A 16,787-nucleotide genomic window follows, 5' to 3' on the forward strand; every position below is an offset into this window, starting at 1 on the left:
TGCACAAAAGTCAGGGCATGTCAAAACTTCTCCAGGCCCCCAAAACCTATGTAGAAAAATGTATGTAGCCTACACAATAATATTATTTTAAATTGTAATCCTTTAATTTTTTATATTTGGCATCACTGTGTGTTTAATAAGCAGCATGTATGCACAATGTGGACCCACCTAAACTAACATGCTCTTTAAATAACAAAGAAAAAAGACTATTTTCAGTTTTCACTATTTTCACAATTTTTATTTTGTCTATTTTCAGTTTTTCAAAATAGCAACACACCAACAATGTGCCTGAACACAGCTCCTTATCAGACCAGCACGACCCCGAGAGCACAAATGGGCACAAATGCTTTTATTATTTATTTTATTATGAGGCGCATTACAGTAAAATGAGAACTGGGTCGGGCTGAAACTAGCAAAAACACTTGCACCGGATTAAGTCGGGTGTATGATACGGCCCATAGTGTAAACATGCATGGTTATATTTTCATATTTTCACTGATGGATAGGTTCTGATGTACCTGTTTTCTTCAGGCTGCTCTTTCCATACTCCAGATACTTCTTCAACCACTCGATGCACACGGTGCTGAAGTAATGTTTTTTAGCCTCAATCTCATATCTGTAATTGTTCCACTTCTGTACGGTGAAGAATCCTTGCATCACTGGAGTAATCCATCTCATCTCCGTCAGATCCAGAAGCAGAAAGTCCTCTCCATCATAACCTTCTTGACGAAACCCATTTGTTTCTCCAGTCTGATCATCAAACTCACAGCCGTACATCACCTGGACTGTGTGCACACCTGAAGAACAGAGACAGTGAATACAGTCAGAATAAACTTAATCACTTAATCACTCACTCCCTTAATGTGTCTGAGCAGATGATGACTTAATTGTAAAAAAATATTGTGACTAAACCACAACAGATATAAATCAGTGAAACAAACAGAAGGAGATCAGGAGAAGACAAACACAGACAGTCAATATCAGTGACATCACTAAGTGTGCATCACAAACAATCACTGCTCATCACTAAAGAAAACACTTTTACACTAAAGTGCTTTTAAAAGCTCAAAGTTTAAACACCTGAAATGTAACTTTGTTTTATTTTCAGTCAAATCAATGTAATATATTTCTGTTCAATAATATTTTGTCTTTTTTATTTTGTGACTTTTTTATATCATAGTACTAACTAATATATAAGCTATAATTATGATGAATTTTTCCCATCGAAAATAATGAAAAACATTTATATTATTTCATCTCATCTAAAGCATCTCTGTTCACACATTTCACTTCTCCTCTGTTTCTGAAGCAGAACCAGGGCATTACTTAAAAAAGAAGAATTAGATTGTAAAGATTTTCAAGATAAACTTTGTCGCTTGAGAAAATGGTACTTAAATTCACATGTAGTGTGATACTTATAATAGGTACTTATGAATATTAAAGCAATAATGATGTTACATTTTTCCCATCGAAAAAAAAATCCTAATATTTTCATCTCATCTAAAGCATCTATTCTCACACATTTTTATTTTCAGTAAAATCAATGTAATATATTTTTGTTCAATAATATTTGTTCTTTTGTATTTTGGGATAATTTCACAGTACTAATTAATATTTATGCATTATGATAAATTTTTTCCATTGGAAATATTTTTTTTCTAATATTTTCATCTCATCTGAAGCATCTCTGCTCACACATTTTTTTTTTTGTGTAATATAATATCTTTGTCCTTTTTCTTTTTGTATTTTGAGAGAATTTCATGGTACCAATTAATATCTAAGCTATAATTATGATCATTTTTCCCATCAAAAATAATAAATGTTTTTAGTAATATATTCATCTCATCTAAATCATCTCTGCTCACACATTTTTTTTCTCAGTAAAATCAATGTAACATATTTATGTATTGTATTTTGAGAGAATTTCATGGTACTAATGAATATTTATGCAATAATTATAATACATTTTCTCCCATAGAAAATAATTATTTTCTAATATTTTCATCTCATCTAAAGCATCTCTGGTCACACATTGAACTGTTTCTCCTCTGTTTCTAAGTCAGTTCCTTTCTTACAAAGAAAGAAATATTAATCAAATGTTTTATGATGTTTGGTTCAGTCAGTTCGTCTTCCTCTGATGCTGACAGACACTGAACTGAAAGACTCTGAAAGTGTTTCCTAACCACTGAATCTACAGCAACACAGCTAAAGAAATTATGTTTTAACTGAGATGTGTTTATCATCTGAATTTATTATGATGAGAGAAAGATTTGCTGTGAAATAACACAAAGACAATAAACAGAAAACATGATTTCTATTGTGATGTCGTCTGATGAACGATCAATCAGAGCACAATCAGTGTGATCTGACTCACGAATCAATGACTCTTATGAATCAGTTTGAGTGAATCACTCACTGAATGAATCGATCAGAGCAGCTGTCCACTGATTCACTGCAGCGGAGGTCATGTGACTCTCATCTCGACCAATCAAACTGAAGCATTAAATGTCAAATCATTATTAAGTTACTGAATAGTTGTTGAAACACACATTAGGAAGAATGTCCCCCTCAGTAGAGAATCCTGGTTATGTTATAGTGTATCTAGGATGTGTGTGACAATATACTGTGTGTTCTGCTGTTTTACCACCTTTTGCCAAAACTGAAACAGTCATAAATATGACTAAATTTTAAAAGTGTCCCAATGTGAAATATTAAAAATAAAAGATATTGTAAATAGTATGTAAATGGTCGCTGTACTCCTAACATTATATCATTATATATTTACCTGTTGTCTGGTTGAAGCGTTCCTTTAGGACCTGGATGTTGTTTTTGTAGGCCTGATGTGTGCCAATACCGATCTGAGTCTCTCTGTCCCAGTAATCTGCTCCCACACTCTGTCTCATCCACGCTGTCTTCGGCACAACTTTCATTATCTTACTGTCAAAATACATAAACTGCTGATCATCTACCTGACCAACAATAGTGAACTCTGGGAAGTCATTGATTCCAGACACAGCAGAAAAGAAGTATCTCAGAGAGTGTTTTCCTGAAGAGAGACACAAACAGAGAGACGTTCAGTCATCATCTTCACATAAAGCCTGTAGAGTTATTGTACTAAAAATATAGCAAGATGTGCTGTATGTTTTATTAAAACAATATTTACTCAGAATCAGTTTTATTGATCAAGTTTGCTAAAACACAGAAGTTATTCTGATTCCAGTTACATTCACAATATAACGCAAGGAGAAGATAAAAATACTTCTAAACAGTAAACTATGGATTTGTTAGATATAGATATGAGATTTCAAAGACAAATGTAAGAAGAACAAATCTATTATTGAATATATTATTTGAAATCTGTCCAACAGTTGAACAAAGAAAGTAAAATAATACAATATAAACGATTTGTATTTGATTAATATATTTAACAGGAATGTTTTATTTGTATTTTTATTTATTACTGCAAAGGATTCAGTCATGTGAAAGGAATTAAATATAAGTTTCTGGTATTTTAGGATGACAGATTAAATGGTGCTCATTAGAGATGTACATTTTCGATCATTTCCATGATTGATTGTCATTTAAATTAACGATCAATTAATCGATTAATCGTTAACCTTAATGCTGCAAAATGCGTCTATTGCAGCAGCACGCAGTCAACTGCAAGACAAGGACGTGCAAAAGCCACTCAAAAATTAATAAATAAATAATAAACCGCTTTCTCACCCTAATTAAACTGGTTTTAGTCTGAATAATATGCTTACAGTATTATAAAATGAATAGATGTGATTGTTTATGATCATTTGATAAAATGAATAGAGCGTGCCATACGTTTGAGATCATTTTACTTTGTTGACTGTCCTATCCCGTCACGGAGACTGCTGCACGAACCTCTTTAAATGGTTTTCTGGTGCTTGTTGTATTTTAAAAACACAGTTACAATGTTTTCTACGGGCCCGCACATGACATGCAGGAAACAATATAAGGCTAAATTGTGTGCACGATTTACGCATTCATTCCCTCAATTTACTAAAACGTGCACATGATTACTATTGCGTTCCCTCGATTTACTTATTCGTTCCCTCGATTTGCTAAATTGTTCCCTCGATTTACTTATTCGTACCCTCGATTTGATAAATTGTGCACACGATTTAGCAAATCGAGGGAATGCAATAGTAAGTGTGTGCACGTTTTAGTAAATTGAGGAAATGAATTAGTAAATCGTGCACAATTTATTTATTGACATCATGGTATTTAAAATAAAATCATCCCAAACAAAAAGAAGAACTCTTCACGAAATTCAAATCACAAATAATAATACTGATGAAAAGAACGGTTGAATGTTAATCACTTTCGTTTCCATATAGGGCTAACTATATGATAAAAATTCATCAGCATGCATAGATTAGGCTAGTGTGTGTGTGTGTGTGTGTGTGTGTGTGTGTGTGTGTGTGTGTGTGTGTGTGCTCCTGCAACCAACTGAGAAAGAAGTTCGTCGCAGAAGAGCGACCAGTGGGAGGAATGAGTCTGGAGCCTGAATTGCACTGCTCCCCGTCAATGATCTAGCTCCCCCTCAGCATCTGTGTTCAACTTTCTCAGGCGCCATTTTGACAAATCTCTGCCAGGTTTCTCTTTTGCACTTGAAAGCATTTCTACGAGTAACTTTATGATTGTTCGTTATTGTTTCACGTGCGTTTCCCAACAATGCACGTAAAGCAATCTCACGTATACAGTGATTTAAGTGCTATTAGGAGTCGCTCTCCGTTGGTCAAGAGCTGAAATCTCGTCTTATAGAATGGCTTTTCATTGTAGTTCACGATAGTTTATTGCAATGTTAACCTAATGCTGCATTACAGACAGACAACTTTAATATAATAACTATAATACAATACAATATTACATTAGAATGCATAATATTATACTTTACATAATAATTTAGATATAACATACTTTATATACAGTATAGAGAGAGAGAGAGAGAGGGTGTGTGTGTGTGTGTGTGTGTGTGTGTGTGTGTGTGTGTGTGTGTGTGTGTGTGTGTTTGTGTATTAGAGAGAGAGAGAGAGAGAGAGAGAGAGAGAGAGAGAGAGAGAGAGAGAGAGAGGTTATTTCCGGGTCCAATACATGGCTGGTTTTCGTGCACTTCAGCAAGTCATATTTCCCCCCCAGTCTTTGAAGCATTTCCTACATTACTTCTTTTATTCATTTTTTTTGTTCAGTCATTTAATTTAGATGTGCATTTCTATTTTTTTCTGCCCGTTTTAATTATTTAATTTATAAATTAATAAAAATATAAAGAAAACGAGTTATAAAGTGTACAATAAAGCACAATTAAATCCTTATATTATAATGATATTGCACTTGAATCAAGTTAAAGGTGTAATCTGCTGATTGTACTGCAGGTGACTGCATAAATCTGTCTTCTTACGATGCACTTAGGGCTTTACGATTACTCCAGAGCACTCATAGATCTAAAATGATTTTCAAGTGCTACTAAAGTTACGATGCTTTTGGGAAACAGACCGTAATATTAAGATCAGTCGTACGATCGTTTTTTCGAACTTCTTAGGCTTACAAAGCTTTTGGGAAACTCAGTCATTCTATAAGGCGAGATTTCAGCACTTGACAAACGGACAGCGACTCCTGAGTAGCACTTAAAGCATAGATACGAGTGATTGCTTTAAGTGCATTGTTGGTTTGAGCCGCTTTCATTTGCATTTGGAAACACAACATTCGTCACTAGAAATGTTTATAAATCTGTTGTTGTTTAAACAACTATTTAAAAAATATTTAAAAACTATTTATTGTATTTGTAATAACATTTCACAATATTTCTTTTTTTACTTTATTTTGTATAAATAAATTCAGCCTTGACGAGCAGATGTTTCCAAACTTTTGGCGACAGTTTAATAATAATTCTAGGCTATAGGCTACTTTACGATAATATATTATAGTACTTCATTATAATATATGATTATATTGTTGTCATGATTATTAAATGCTGTTTTTTATTATTTACAGGACAGTATGTATTTTTACAGGATATATATTTTAATTTGCTAAAATATATATTTTTAATAACGAGTGCTAGGGGCGTGGCTTGGGGCGTGGTCAGATTTTCCTTCTTTTTTGTCTCTAGCTGATCACATGCCTGCTATTACAATGTTATTTGTCTGAAACGATAAGTATGTCAAAGTATATCGCCACATGGAAATCAACAACCTGATCTTTACCATGCAAACAATCATGCTCATATATGTATATATATATATATAAATCTGTGATTAAATAAAGTTTCCCTTAAATAAGCAAGGAGTAAACACCACGGTCCGTCTTGCTGGTTTGTTTACATCTAACTACCACAATTCCTTGCGGTAAGGCAGTTTGAGTTGTGGTTTGAAGGCGTGATTTACAAACCTTCCTGGAACGCAGCATTAAAACAATCACTCACCAGCAGAGACAAGATGAGCTCCGAGGAGCAAAAGCACTACATGCCGCATCTTTAGTTTCGCCTGAGAAACAATTCCGTTCAGAAAATCCCTCTGGAGGCTTTACTTAAAATAAATGATATAGAAATTTCAGATGTCGATGTTGAACTGGATAAATGTTTCTGCACAAACGCCTGAAGTTCTAGCCAATAGCTTTTCTTGATAAGTCTGACGTCACGAGTAACTATGAGTTTTTTCCTTCACTGGGTTGATAGCGAAAGTAAGACAAAATAGTAATTAAATGAACATGGAATTGTAACCCACCCAATTAATTGAGGTTGTATTCCGATGTATTTTTTATGTATAATTTTTTTTTGTTTTGATTCTAAATTTTCTTGCCCGATGCATGAAATGTTCAGACATATTTTTTTTATTATTTTATTTTATTTATTATTTTGTTTTCACTGGTTGATGAAAATAAATGCGTTGCGTCGATGGGTGCTGACGTCACATATGCGTCAGCTCATTGAAGAGAGAGTTGTGAGCCACATGTGTGGTTATCATTAATCTAAACCATCGTTGTCAATATTTTCCTAAATGGATGTCTGAACTGTTTTATTGCATCAGGTAAGTCAAAATTGTTTCATATTTTGATAAATAATGTTTAAGTTGGTGTTTGTTCATATAAGAAAATGTGGATGGTTAATGCTGTTCGTAATCGAGTGTAAAGTGTGCCATAGACCACATGTGAAATGTTATGCTGTAGAAGTATGCTTGTTAAAACTTGTTTGCACATTTGTGTAACGGGAATAGTGTTTTGAGTTGAAAAGTTATAACTAAAAAATTGATGGGTGCTGACGTCACATCTGCGTCAGCTCATTGAAGAGAGAGTTGTGAGCCACATGTGTGGTTATCATTAATCTAAACCATCGTTGTCAATATTTTCCTAAATGGATGTCTGAACTGTTTTATTGCATCAGTGTGGATTGTTTCAACGCTCCGTGACTGTGTTGGATTCGCGCAGTGCGGGAGAACCGCGCTGGATTTCACTGTGGAGGAATTGCGTCATCAGGGACTCTGCCTTCACGAGGAAAAAGAAAGATTTGTTCATCGTTCATTCCTGCAAAGAATCGTAGGAGGCATTCATTCACACAAACTGAACTGAGTCAACTTTATTCACACAAACTGAACTGAGTCAACTTCATTCACACAAACTGAACTGAGTCAACTTCATTCACACAAACTGAACTGAGTCAACTTCATTCACACAAACTGAACTGAGTCAACTTCATTCACACAAACTGAACTGAGTCAACTTCATTCACACAAACTGAACTGAGTCAACTTCATTCACACAAACTGAACTGAGTCAACTTCATTCACACGAACTGATTGATTATTTGTTTATTCCTTTTATTTTATTTCTATTATTTTGTTTTCTTTGATTGTCATTTATGAATGATATATTTTGTTCTCAAATGGGGATTTGAAAAGGTGAAAAAGTATTCTCAGGGGATGTGTGAATTGAATTGAAAGTGAAAGAAAAGATTACATTGAATACAGTTACTGTTCAGTGAACTTATTGTTTCGTTCATTTTATTATTATTCATTAATTGATTCTCTTCCATATTTTATTTTATTTACCGGTATATATACATTTTTTATTTTATCCAGTTAGTACTGTAGGCAACTATTTAAACAAGTGCAGACACACATTTAAGATTATTAAAAATATATATATATATATATTGTTTTGTTGCGTTAATGCAACGTGTGAGACCCCGAACCCGGGACTCCAAATATTAATATAAGTTGTGATTTATTTGTATTTGGTGAGCTCAGACCCGGTAGATATTTTTTTTCCTCCTTTGTTTTTTTTGTGGTGTTAAGTCCTACTGATGGGTTACAGAATCATGTGAGACATATGCCTTTTAGAGCTGAATATCTGTTTTCAACTTACACTGATTTATTACACTGAAATGCTTGTCTACAAACATTCTGCAAATCAAAAATCAATTTTATGTGATTTACTGTATGCACAGTACTGTACTTTACAAACGACATTGTTGCTACTTTATAAAGAATGAGCATACAGTAATCCACAGAACTGATTAAAGATAGTGACAGACCACACTCATTTTAACTATATATCAGAGTGATTTACAGAGATACAGTAGAAACATTATGTGTGGTTTTGTATTAAATAATAACCCAGATCATGAAATACATTTATTATCCTTAGAGTAAGGGAAGCTTGGGAAATGAGAGCATCCAAAGAGCATGTGAATGATATGGATTTATTTTAAATATTTTTAATGTTCTTCAATGTTATACATAGTGTTTTTTTTGTGGCTCTTTTTTTTTTAAGTATCAGTTCTGAAGAAACCCAAGTGTGAGATTAACCCTTTCATGCCTCACTCCTCTATGGTCAGATGCTCTGCTCTCACTGACTCCGCCCAGAGTCCAGTCTACCTGCAAGCTGATTGGTTCTCAGTGGCAGCACAAGAGCTTGACGAGCAGCTCACACTATCCAATATAATGAGAGCGCCTTCAGCTTCTAAAGAGCCAAAAGGTAAAGAGTCTAAATTTCTCATATGTTACTGAAATAATAATAAATATCCTACATATTTTTGCATATAATAATATATAATAGTATATATTTGCACAATATATAATAAATTATATAATATATTATATAATAGAATTGCTTGTAAAGAGCCAAATGGTAGAGCAGGTTTCTCATGTATTGCATAAACATTTATATTAATATATTGCACACCTGCATGTAATATTACATACTTCATATCGGCACAGTAGTTGTAAGAGCCATTATGTCCATGGTAATTCGAAAGGAAGTTAAAGGAAATGCTTAGTTCATGGAATAAAAGCAAGATTCAAAGGGTAATGCTTGAGAAAGGATTCCAGTGGAGTTTTAATCCTCCAGGATGTTCACAATTTGGGAGCGTGACCATCAGAATGGCCAAAATAATTTTAAATTCAATCTTACATCAGCAAACTTTGGATGATGAAGGATTCCAAACTGTGCTGTGAGAAACTGAGGCCATTCTGAACCATCGCCCAATAACCAAGCTGTCAGATGATCCTAATGATTTAAAACCACTTACTCCAAACCACCTTCTTCAGATGAAAGGTAAACCAGTATTACCTCCTGGACTATTTGACAAATCTGAATTATACAGCAAGAGCAAATGGAAACAAGTCCAATATATGTGTGATTTATTCTGGAAAAGATAGACAACTGAATATTTGCCTTTGCTTCAAGATCGGCAGAAATGTAATAAGGGAAGGAGAAACTTTGTTCATGGTGACATTGTTGTTATTGTGGATTCAACAGCTCCACGTGGATCTTGGCTGATGGGACGAGATTTGGAAGTCTTTCCAGATAAAAATGGACTTGTACATTCTGTGCGATTACAAACTAAAATCAGTGTACTCGAGAGACCTGTGACAAAGCTTTGTCTGTTGTATGACAGCATGGAAATGTAATGGACTGATTGCAAAGACTGTTTACTTTTTGACCTACAGGGGACTGATTAATGCAGTGTTTACAATGTTGCTTTGGGCTTTAATGGCTCTTTGTATTAATCTTGTACTGGAGTGTGGGCCTTAATGAGTATATTGGTAGGTAAAGAGAAAGAGAGGGCCAGTGTGTAATTAGAGGGAAGCACAAAATTTGTTGATTTTTTGACCATGTCTGGAGGTGAATATGTGGAAGCATTCGATGTTATCATATGTGCATTGTGCAGCAGAACTGAGTTAAAATGACCGGTATAAGCTGTGATGAATAAATCAAATAAAGCACTATTCGGAGGACGATGTTTTGTTTGGATCTCACGCATCAGAAACTACCCTACAACACCTCAAGTGACAAAATGATTAGTATTTATGTCACTATAGTAGTTATATAAAAATTATAATAAATGCATATAATGTCATTTATAATAATTATTAGTGGTAGTAGTGTTTTACATATATGTGATTACATATTTGATTTGTATTTTTCAAATTGATTTGCATTCCAATTACATTTTGCAAACTATATATCTTATTTTATTTCATATTTTATTTGTATGTTAAATAATAATAAAAAAGATTTGCATTCCAATACGATTTTGCAATCTATGTATTTTATAATTTGAGTTATTAAAGTAAGAACTAAACTTTGTTTAACCCTTCTGAGTTAATGAGGGTTAAACATTGTCTTTGCTCAAGTAATCTCACTCTTTTCTCTCTCTTTCTTGAAGTCATCCTCAGAGTCTCCAGTAAGACTCCTGGGGTCTGCTCTAGACTGGGAGAACCGGTTCTGTTGATCTGTGGGTAATGCTTGATCCGTCTTCTCTGGTGCTCATTTCATTTCATTAGAGTGGGTTGCATGGTTTGGCAAATCCATTTCAATAAATTACAAGATGATGTATTTTGGAAAAAAATAATATAACATTTTGACCTTTCAAATGCTATTAGAGGTTTGCGATTGTAGATTAAATATAATATACTTTGCTACACACACACACACACACACACACACACCAAACAAAGTTAAATATACAGTATATGTCAATTTGTCACACTATGAAAATGTTTTTTCATCTTTATCTGAACAAACTGGTTTTAAGTCAACAGTGTGATTTAGTTTGTCTGAATCAACAGTATTTCGGGTTCAGTGTCAGTACTGATATCAAAAGCAAATAAAACTTTCACGAATCCTACAAATCACTCATTGACATTCTTGTTTTCTTCTTTGTAAGTGAAGAGAAATATAAACATTTGGAATATATAAAATTTCCATGAATAAAAGAACCAAAAAGATGAAGAGAAAGTTGCCAGTAAGTTACTGTAATTAAGATTTACAGTAGCAGACTGTACTGTTTACAATTCATCAGTATACTACTGTAATTTATTCATTTTAATATAGATTTCATTTGATTTTAGAATTTTTATATAGTTTTAATTTTATCCTACAGGTACTACTGGCATTCAATTAAAACAGACACAATAATTACAAAATATCAAATTCTTTATTTAAAACATTGCATGTATAACACTTAAAAATACAGTCTTCCAATGCTGGAACAGTTCATCTTCACCATTTCTCCTGTCTCAGGATGTTTTGCAGTGCATTATGTTTTATTCTCTGGATTTATCCTCACAAAGAATCTTTAGGCATCAGAAAAATAATGGGGAAAATACATAGCCATCTGCAAAACCCAGGTACTGCTCCAAAAAGTGGGTGTCACTTTGTTTTGACAGAAATTTGTTCCCTGAAAAACAAGTAGAAATATACTTTTCAAAGACAAACCTCATATAGAATACACAAACCTCTCAAAACCATAGTTGTTCTCTAAACAGGCTTAAAAGTGACGTTTGTTTCTGGACAAAAAAAACTCTTAACATAATTTGATTAATTGCAGATACCACTTGTTTTATTGTTATATGACTTTTTTCCTCTTGTATCAAAAGTATCAAAATGAGTGTGTTCAAATATATATTTTAAAAAATGTTTTAGTTATTATAAATATTTTAACCCTTCTAAGCTGTTTTGACCCCAAGTGACATTTGCTGAAATAAAAATTAAAAAACATTCCCTTTATTGAAATTGGCATGAGACTTTGTACGGTTGTCAACACTTGCAACAATAAAAGTATTATAACAATTATACTTTTTTAAGTATTCCATAGAAGAAAGTCAAACAGGTTTGGAATGACACGAGGGTCAATAAATTAAAATTTTTAAGTGAATTTTCCCTCTTTAGAACAAAATATCTGCAACAATCTCTGACTACATTATACTTTTAAATATTGAATAAACAAGTCCACAATGACATAAGCCAAATATTCAAAACCAAATAAGTATCACAATACATGGACACACCACCGTGTTCAGGCTACAGATGAACTGATCTGTTTTAAAAATTTAATTATTTTACTTCAGTCAATTCCAAAACATTACATTTTTAACATAACTTATTCTTTTTGGCCTATTGATTATAATTACTGGACTCTGCAGCTACTATTCATGGTTTAGTACATAATTTTTAAACATCAAATTTTACAAATTGCTTAAACACAGTTAACTTTAATCCATTTACTCACTAGCACAGGTGAGAGTATCTTCAAGGAGCAAAAGAACTACAGTCCACATGTTTGGAGTTTGACTGAAAAATAGTTACCATATGATCATTTACCTCATTTACCAGAGCAACTAACAAGGAGATGATTGTGTTTCAATAAGTGTCCATGATAACTAACAAGGGAGCAGAGAAGCAGGGAAACAGGAGAGGAACAAGACAAAAATAAACACACAGAACTACAAACTAAAAGTCCTTGAACACAGACACATGAAACACAGACAGGAATCGTAACAGTAGATATACAAGTATGGATGGAAAATGTAAAAAAAAAAAAAAAAAAAATACAATACATGTGACAATGAGTAAATATATGAAGAATAACATTTGTGAAGAAAGGAATTAAATAAATCAAAAAGGAAATTCCAAAAGTGGAAATAAAATGCAAAATGGAACGTTGGGTTTTAATTCTATCTTTATCTAACATAGAGTTATTTGTGTATGACGATCCATGTTTACTTTTTCCTTCACGCAACTTCATCAATCATCAGTAAGCAGAATTTATGACTCTATTAGGTGATCATGTCAAATAATTATATACCAGAAAGATGTGCTGCTGTAATTGCTGCAAACGGTGGACATACCGACTATTAAAGTTAAAAGTGGATAAAAACTTACAATTCACTTCATATCTATTTGTTGTGCTCAGAGCAACTATCTGAAAAGGTTGGAGGCAAAAAAAGGTCAATACTTTCAGAACTTTCAGGTGTTCAGGAAACCACTGTAGTCTCTCTCTCTCCCTCCCTCTCTCCCTCTCTCTCCCTCCCTCTCTCCCCCTCCCTCTCTCCCTCTCTCTCCCTCTCTCTCTCTCTCTCTCTCTCTCTCTCTCTCTCTCTCTCTCTCTCTCTCTATATATATATAGTTGCCAGAACTCTTGGAACTGTAATTGAATACCCCTGCCCTACATCAACCGTGAAACACAAGCCAGGGCCCACCACAGTTTTTCACAACCTGTCCCTCTCGAATCTTCTCCATGCTCTGCTCTCTGTGGATGTCACTCAGTCCTTCTGCTCCTCCTGCACTGATTCCCCAAATCTGCCTGGATCTGCAGTGGGCTTCCTGTCTCCCAGCTCCACCCTGGAGAGTCGATCCATGAGCTCCGACAGTCTTCTGACCCCATCGCTCCACCTCGAGCCGTCTACCAATCAGCTCTGCTTGGTCTCCATGATATGTTCAGTTCTGTTAATAAAGTCTGTTCATTTTAATCTTCATCTTCGAGTCCTTCTTACACCAAGATAAGGCAAAGGGTTACAGATGATCAAATGGTTTGGAAAATCAGTGTAAAGACGTATTATTAGAAAAATGTTAACACTTTACAATAAGATCTAGTTAGTCAACATTAGTTAATTCATTAACTAACATGAACTAACAATGAACAATATATTTTACAGCATTTATTAACCTTTGTTAATGTTAGTTAATAAAAATGTTTGTTAGTTCACAGTGCATTAATGTTAACAGACACAAATTTATTACATTTTGAGTGCATGTTACATAACATTAGGAAGATAAGTCTCCTTGTCCAAGCTCTTGTTCTCCTGCATGTATGAAGCCTCTGCAACTGATCCTGAATGCAGCGAGAGTGGTCTTCAACGAGCACCTCACACCTCTCTTCATCAGCTTGCACTGGCTGCCAAAAGCTTGTGTTCTGCAGGTGAACAAATGGTGCAATCCCAAAGAGGCACAGAATCACTCTCAGGAATCTTTTAAGTGGTCCTGTGTGACCTTATTTTTCTGTGTTGTGTTCATTAGTCATTCTGTTCACCTTTCATCATGTTAATTACTCAATAGTCCCTCATTTACTTTATTATTCATAATCCTTCCTGGATTCCTGAGTTTCTTCTTCTTCTGTCTCCATCAATGTTAAGGGGTTGTCTTATCTGTTTTCCTGAGTGAGTTTTTAATTCAAGACTATTCTGATTTTATCTTCCTGTGCTATATACTTTAATCACCTGTGTCTGCATGATATTAATAAATGCTGTGTAAGTATTATTCATGTTAACTAATCTAGTTAACTTATGATGACAAATAAATCCTTACTGTAAAGTGTTACCAAAGTAATGTATGTGCTGCACAAATGCATTATCTTGGTAGTTCAAATTAGAGACCGAACTTATTTCTGTAGTTAAAGGCATTTTTAGATAAGTGTATTAACAGTCTGAATGTGAAAGTGATGTGGATAGTGTCTGTAAAAGAAACTTAGATGTGTGATGTAGGTCCATGTACATACACAAACCTCTAGACACCAATGATGAAGCTCAGTAACAACACAAACATTACGAATGTACTTTTTTATTAGTTAAATCTTTAAATCAAACATTATTAAAAAGACAACTCCTATATACAAGATGGTTTCACTTGAACAAAAATTAGACTGTACACTTTTGATACCTTAACAACTTTTGCTCGTTTTACATCTGGATTTTTCGCGTCGGGGTCCTGATCATTGTTATTCTGCAAGAACAACCGGTTGGATGTACATTATCCTGCTTATTTCACGGCTACCTGCCACATAACATTTATTCATTTTACATTTATTCATTTAGCTGACGCTTTTATCCAAAGTGACTTACATTTGCTATATATGTCAGAGGTCGCACGCCTCTGGAGCAACTAGGGGTTAAGTGTCTTACTCAGGGACACAATCGTATCTAACAGTGGATTCGAACCCGGGTCTCTCACACCAAAGGCACGTGTCTTATCCACTGCACCAACACCACCCCAAAAAACATAACTACACCACATAAAACAGAAACTACCTGATTCAGCATGGAACTGACATCATTTTACCACCTCATCAATCAATTTAAATAAAACAACTGCTCTTGAGCCCTTTGTCACTTCAATCAGACTGAATACGTTTTTTTTGCTCTAAAAATATTTTTATCTGCACTGTTTGTTCACTTCACTTGTTTGTACTCTATCTGCCATGCACCTTGCGCTGCTTTATGTAACTATTTTTATTATGTGTCTTTTTTACATGCCCTTATTGTATAGTTGTATCTTATATTTTATATTCATTTTTAGGCTCTACTGTTAGTGTTATCTGTATGCACCGAGGGTATGAGAGTAACGCAATTTAGATTCTCTGTATGTACTGTACATGTACAATGTACATGGAATTGACAATAAAGCAGACTTGACTTGACATAAGTAAATAATTAGATGCAAAATATTATTTGATATTATTATTTGAATTGAAATTGTTGATGCAAAGCTTCCATTGCGAACAAGTGGCAAATTCAAACTAAACGGACATTTAAGAGAAACGGTGCAGTCAAACCACGAATTACAAAACATTTCACCACAAAATAATTAAGGCAATAAAAGATTTAAGACGAAAATGTTTTGAAAACCTTGCCAGTTTGGTTAGTTCTCTTATAATCCATTACAGCGTCCAAAACAGTCTTAGCAAAATGGCAGCAGCTGCGTTTGTATGAAAGGAGTGCGAGTCCACGATACCGGGATGACATAATTAAACTATTGTACACCATTCTGAACCCCTCTCAGAATGGTGTACAATGGTCATGACTGACCAATCAGAAACAAGTATTCCACAGAGCTGTGTAGTAACATAACATATCATATAATAATATAGATCCATCCCATCACCGAAATATGTTATCCTGTGTGTGAGAGGAAGTGTGTGTGTGTGTGTGTGTGTGTTGTAAGCAGGACGGACAACAGAACAGGCATCTTTTAAAACTTCATCTCTCGCACTCATCTCGTCACCTAAAATACCAGAAAACTACATTTTATTGATTCCACATGACTGAAACAGTTGCACTAATGAATAAAAATAACAATAATAACAATAATATACTTACATCTTTTTATGTTTTAATGAGCAGATCATCTGAATGATCTGAATTAACTGATTCACGTGAATGAGTTGAGCTGTTAGAACCATCATCAGATGCTAGAACAGAAAACACAAATTACAATCATCATGACAGCTACTGTACATCACACAGTTGCACAATTTCTTATTTATTAGATATGTTTAAAGAAAAATATTGTAGAACTATACATATATTTTGACTTTACTCTTTGATTTTACATGACCAAAATTTCAGAAATATAACCATATTACTATTAACATTTCATAAAGGGCAGAGTCCATCTCTTATTAATAAACATCAAACAGAGATTAAGAAAAACTAACCTTTGACAACTTTGAAGCCTGAAAAACAGAAACCCAGAGAGATGAATTA

The 16,787-nt window shown here is 34.0% G+C and overlaps 1 protein-coding gene and 1 long non-coding RNA gene across 4 annotated transcripts in view; both read right to left on the reverse strand.

The window, feature by feature from the left end:
* Positions 1-6,600, reverse strand: part of LOC132145013 (H-2 class I histocompatibility antigen, Q9 alpha chain-like) — a 111,049-nt gene extending 104,449 nt beyond the window's left edge. For 2 of the 3 annotated variants that reach the window (XM_059555688.1, XM_059555690.1), the window contains exons 1-3: positions 6,452-6,600; positions 2,786-3,046; positions 519-797 (exon numbers count right to left, since the gene is read on the reverse strand). In XM_059555688.1, coding sequence (XP_059411671.1) covers positions 519-797; positions 2,786-3,046; positions 6,452-6,500 — 589 coding nt within the window. In that variant the 5' untranslated portion in view covers positions 6,501-6,600. The remainder of the gene's footprint in view (positions 1-518; positions 798-2,785; positions 3,047-6,451) is intronic. The other variant, XM_059555689.1, reaches the window with a different exon arrangement.
* LOC132145018 (uncharacterized) overlaps positions 1-15,146 on the reverse strand; it is a 120,836-nt gene extending 105,690 nt beyond the window's left edge. Inside the window, exon 1 of the long non-coding RNA XR_009434424.1 lies at positions 14,974-15,146. This is a non-coding gene — a long non-coding RNA (uncharacterized LOC132145018). The remainder of the gene's footprint in view (positions 1-14,973) is intronic.
* Positions 15,147-16,787: the final 1,641 nt, after the last annotated feature.

Source organism: Carassius carassius, chromosome 8 (genome assembly GCF_963082965.1).
Source record: "Carassius carassius chromosome 8, fCarCar2.1, whole genome shotgun sequence".
Lineage (NCBI taxonomy): Eukaryota > Metazoa > Chordata > Actinopteri > Cypriniformes > Cyprinidae > Carassius > Carassius carassius.